General features: G+C 42.7%; 1 protein-coding gene across 1 annotated transcript; it reads right to left on the bottom strand.

Annotated features, from left to right (window-relative positions):
- Positions 1–1,184: 1,184 nt before the first annotated feature.
- On the bottom strand, positions 1,185–4,219 carry NEFL (neurofilament light). Its single transcript, XM_026863157.1, has 3 exons — positions 4,032–4,219; positions 2,788–3,107; positions 1,185–1,763 (listed from the first exon to the last, which is right to left on the bottom strand). Exons 1-3 carry the CDS (start codon positions 4,202–4,204, stop codon positions 1,585–1,587), a joined length of 672 nt encoding a protein of 223 aa, XP_026718958.1. The 5' UTR covers positions 4,205–4,219; the 3' UTR covers positions 1,185–1,584.
- Between the last annotated feature and the right edge of the window lie 380 nt (positions 4,220–4,599).

Raw genomic sequence — 4,599 nt, 5'->3', positions numbered from 1 at the left:
TTAAGTATTTGGAAATTATACTAGAACTTCCTGAAAAGGAGTTACTGGAATTATTACATATGCATACAAGCTCTGTTTCCTGAATGGTTTTATAAAAGTTCTTTTTCCTACCATTTTTCTTGGGAATATGGAATGAAAGAATTAAGTACTTACCTCATCCATCATCACCTTCTTTGTAACTTTTTGCACCGAGAAGGGAGATGCTTTCAGAACACCCCTAAAGACACTTTTTCTCTCTGAATGTAGCCATCGAGGAAAACCAACAGAAATCAACTGACACCATGAAGTCAGCATACGAAATTAAGCGACCCCAGAATACTACGCAAAAATCCACCCAGCTAAACGTGACTGTGAGGTTTTAGTGCAGCCATGTAATGCCCCTTTTTAAACTAAAGCCGCGGAAGCCTGATATTTAAAAGTTTTGATTTGCAGCAATAGTCTGGTCCTTGCCCTTAGCACAAGGTTTAACTCTATGCATCAGCTTCAGCTAATGAGGCTCAGAGCACAGGCCACCGACGTTGCCAGGCTTTGCCACTGTTTGAGCTGTTCCCAGTTTGTGACTGACCACAGGTTACACCTGTCTTTAGCTCAGTCAAAACTTTTAACAGGTTCTGACAAACGCTCGGAAGAAAATGTGCTTCTTCACTCCACAGTGGACTGACTGAAGGCAGAACCCTGGAAAGGCAGCTCAATTAGCAGAAAGAACACCTCCAACATCATCCTTCCCTCTAACACCTCACCACAGCTTGCCATTTATTTTTTTTTTTTTTTAAATAATTCCTCCAAACCTCAGCTACATCCAGTCCTTCTTCCCTTTCAGCACTGATCTGTCCAACATTGCACAACTTCCTACCCGTCTCCAACAGCCATGTTTGCTTTTGCTTCTGTACCGGTTTGTTAAAATTTCTTTTTTCCAAGAGGCAAAAGGGAGCTCGTCCTTGTGTATATCCAACAGCCCAAGAGACCCATCACAAAGCAAACAGCACAGGGTATTTTTACCGTTGTAGTTTTCCCATGTGAAATTTTACAGCCCCATAGAGAAATTCTGTCCAATTATTAGTCCCCAAAGCATATCAGCTAGAAACAGAAACCAGTATCCCTCTATCCTGTTACACAGGCTTGAAAGATGAGCAGGATACACCAATTTATCAACCTTTTAAGTGACACACGACACATACAAGGAATCTGTGTAAGCATTTCTTTATTGACTAGCTTTATTGCACATACTTATTGAAGCCTCCATTATTTTACCCACCCAAGGTTTCCATAATTATTTTAAATACAAGTTAAAGATAACTTTCATTCCCATGACTTTTTTTTTTCCCCCCGTTTTAAATTTTAAGGTTCTGGATCACCCAAGAAAGACATAACCCCTGAATTCATACGTGTAGACCATGCGGCATTCAGGGAGCAAGCCAGTGGGTGCTCTGCAAGCATACTGATACTCTGCACAGAGAGAAACATCATTAATCATTAACTTTAAACCTCAGTGGTCACTGAATTAAATATGTGAGACTGCAATTTTAGCTCAGTCAATCATCGTTTATTCTGTTGACCTGATGAGAAGGCTAGACTGCCTAAAAATTAAGCCTTCTTCTTCACTTCACTCTCTTCCTTTCCTGCTGCTTCTTTCTCTTCCTTCTCCTCCTCACCAGTTTCCTCAGTTGTTTCCTGAGCCTCCTCCCCTTCTTCAGCTGCTGTTTCTTCCCCTTCTCCTTCCTCTTCCTCACCCTCTTTGGCTTCTTCAGATTCTTCTTTAGCACCTTTGAAAGGCAAAAAGTAGTATTTCACACCTGTGTACTGTTTCTCACCCCAGTTTAAGGGGAGCCAGCATACCTGCACCCTTCAACCCCACCTGTTGGGATAACAGCCAGCTAAACGTGATGGGCTGGCAACTGATTTTGCATGAAAGGAGGGAGATTGATCTAGGACTTGCAAGGGAGAACAAGAGAACGACATCACCAACTTGTCCTAGATTTCAGGACTGAAACGCTTTATAGGTATTTTCAAAATCATGGCCTTGATAAACATTGCCTGTGGACTCAGTGCTTTAAGCCTTCTCCAAAGACTTGAGGTCAAAAAGGAATCTTGCCATTGTTCCCCGATTGGGTCTTTAGCCATCATTTCATTGTAATTAATCTTTACACTGATGAACTCCCTGAATAGTTCAGTGGTAACCAATGCATTTCAGGTATGTTGAGCTCTGAAGGATTTAACCTATGCAACTCAAGTTGGGAAAAGCCACTCTGGATAACATTCCTTTTACATTTTCTTTAAAATGTGAGTTTGGTAAATTAATTATGGGGCAGCAGGGAAGTGGCATATACTTTGAACAAGAAAACTACCTAGATGCCAGGCAACAGATACTGCTATCCACTGAAGGGGACATCATCTGATATTCTCATTATCATGAGCTACTCTCTGGGAATTGGTATTTAGTTCAGGATGTCTTTGTTCCTCTTTTTGAGGATGTCTGTACTTAAGTACTGCTTGCTGCCATATGAATGTAACATCACATGCTATTCAAGCATTACCATTCTTGGTTTTGGTAACTTGAATGGAAAACCACCTAGTGATTTCCAAGGGAGTATAATCAGTCCTATAATCTGCCTGAAATTGAACTTTCCTGCTTAAACGCTGTGTGCTGAATCCCCCAATCCTTTGCCCATGTGAGCAGACAATGGGAGCAGTCTAATCGTTAGACTTCATCATCAGGCTTTCTGGGTTTTACTCCATGTGAGCAGGGCGAAGCATGGAAGAGAGGGATTTGAAAGTAACTGTAAGTACCTTCCTCCTCTTCTTCAGCCTCTTCACCTCCTGCTTCTTCCTCACCTTCCTCTTTCTCCTCCTCCTCACCTTCTTCTGCAGGGGCTGCCTTGGCTTCTGCCACTTTAGCAGCCTCAATTGTTTCCTCTATCTCAATCTGCTCTTCCTGGACGTGACTGGAGTAGTACGTGGGGAAGGAACGGGTTGTCATCAGGTAGGAGCTGGACTGGAGACCACTGTAGGCAGATCTGCCGAAGGTCGGGGCAGTCTGGGTGTAGCCACTGGTGATGCTTCCAACACTAGTGAAACTGAGTCGGGTCTCTTCACCTTCCAGCAGTTTCCTAGCAAAAAAAAAACCAAGCAGAAATGGTTATGCTGCAGCAGTGTTCAGCAGATCCAGCCACAGACCAAGCTACTACAATGCTCTGAGCAGCACAAGCCCTAGAGACTGCATACTTAAAAGTGTAAAACCTAGCCCATAATTAATAACCATGTGGCAATGTTACCCTATCTTCTTGGAATAATTTAGAAGCTTGATGTGTGTATTACTGGTGAATTAACACTTTTCCTTGTTAGAAGAAATAACGGGAACAAAACCCTCTTGGATTAGGTTCCTATGGCAGGTGAAGTTAGAGCTGTATTTCGAAGAGAACAGTGCAGATGTAACAATCTGATGTTCAGTTTAGCTATTAGACAATCTTTAGAGCCGCTTTCTCAATATTCCCCCTTGTGGCATTCAGAAAAACTGTTTCAGCACTTGCAATTTCTAACAGTATCTGGGACAAAACATTAAACAGCTACTTAGTAGCAATTCTGCTGTAAAATATTTGCTTTGCAGGACACTGCTTCTGTGAGTTAAAAACAAAGCCTGTTCTTTAAAGCATGCAAGGGATTTCTGATTTTGAGGGCAGAGCCATCGGTATTAGGAAGCTCCACTGATAAAAATCTCTTCACTGTAAGTACACAACAGGTATTTTTATCTGTAAAGACGGAGGACTGAGATCATATGTGGCCGAGCTAAGGGTTCCGTATGCATACATGTACATGCTATTATACTCACTGAAGTTTGTTACACTGAAGATTTTGCTTCAAACAAATATTTTACCTCAAAAGCACTGCTTCTTTCAACAGCAAGACAATGGAGAAGACCTGAACTCTGACAGCTATCTATGAAAATTTCTGCTGAAGGAATGATAAATGTTTTCTCTTCAAGAACGGGAACCTGATCCAAGTTCTGACTTACTAAAACATTCCCCCCATCATACCTATATGCTGCAATTTCGATGTCCAGGGCCATTTTCACATTGAGTAGATCTTGATATTCCTTCAAGTACCGAGCCATTTCACTCTTCGTGGTTCTCAGCTCGTTCTCTAATTTGTTGATTGTATCCTGTTGGAAGCAACAATACTCACAACGTAAAATTCTTAATTCTCCCATGTCTAGCAATAATACCTCGCATGGCATTTCTCCAGTCCCGTTACCTTAACCTTGCTCTAGCAGACAGAGAAAAGGAACAGCTCCAACTCCACTCTAAGCCAAAAAAGGGGTCATTTAGCAGAGCTCACCTTCCTCGACACTGTTTTCCCCCCCCCGTATCTACACCTTATCATTCCATCCCCACTCAATGCCAAGAGCCCGATTTGCTGCTATCCAAGGACTCAAGCGTGCATGAAACCCGGTTTGCTTTTAACCTCCGTGTGCTTTTGCTAGTTTTAGCTGACGGGTATCTTCCTTCTGAGGCTGTGGTTACGGCTGAGCGGGTGTAGGGACAGGATGGAGCCCACAGCGCACCCTGCGGCGTCCTGCGCAACCACCCCGCGGTCCAGCCACAT

Source organism: Athene cunicularia (assembly GCF_003259725.1).
Source record: "Athene cunicularia isolate RWA chromosome 22 unlocalized genomic scaffold, athCun1 chr22_part1, whole genome shotgun sequence".
Classification (NCBI taxonomy): domain Eukaryota; kingdom Metazoa; phylum Chordata; class Aves; order Strigiformes; family Strigidae; genus Athene; species Athene cunicularia.
The sequence above is the reverse complement of the archived record's forward strand: the minus strand, read 5'-3'. Positions and strand labels throughout refer to the sequence as shown.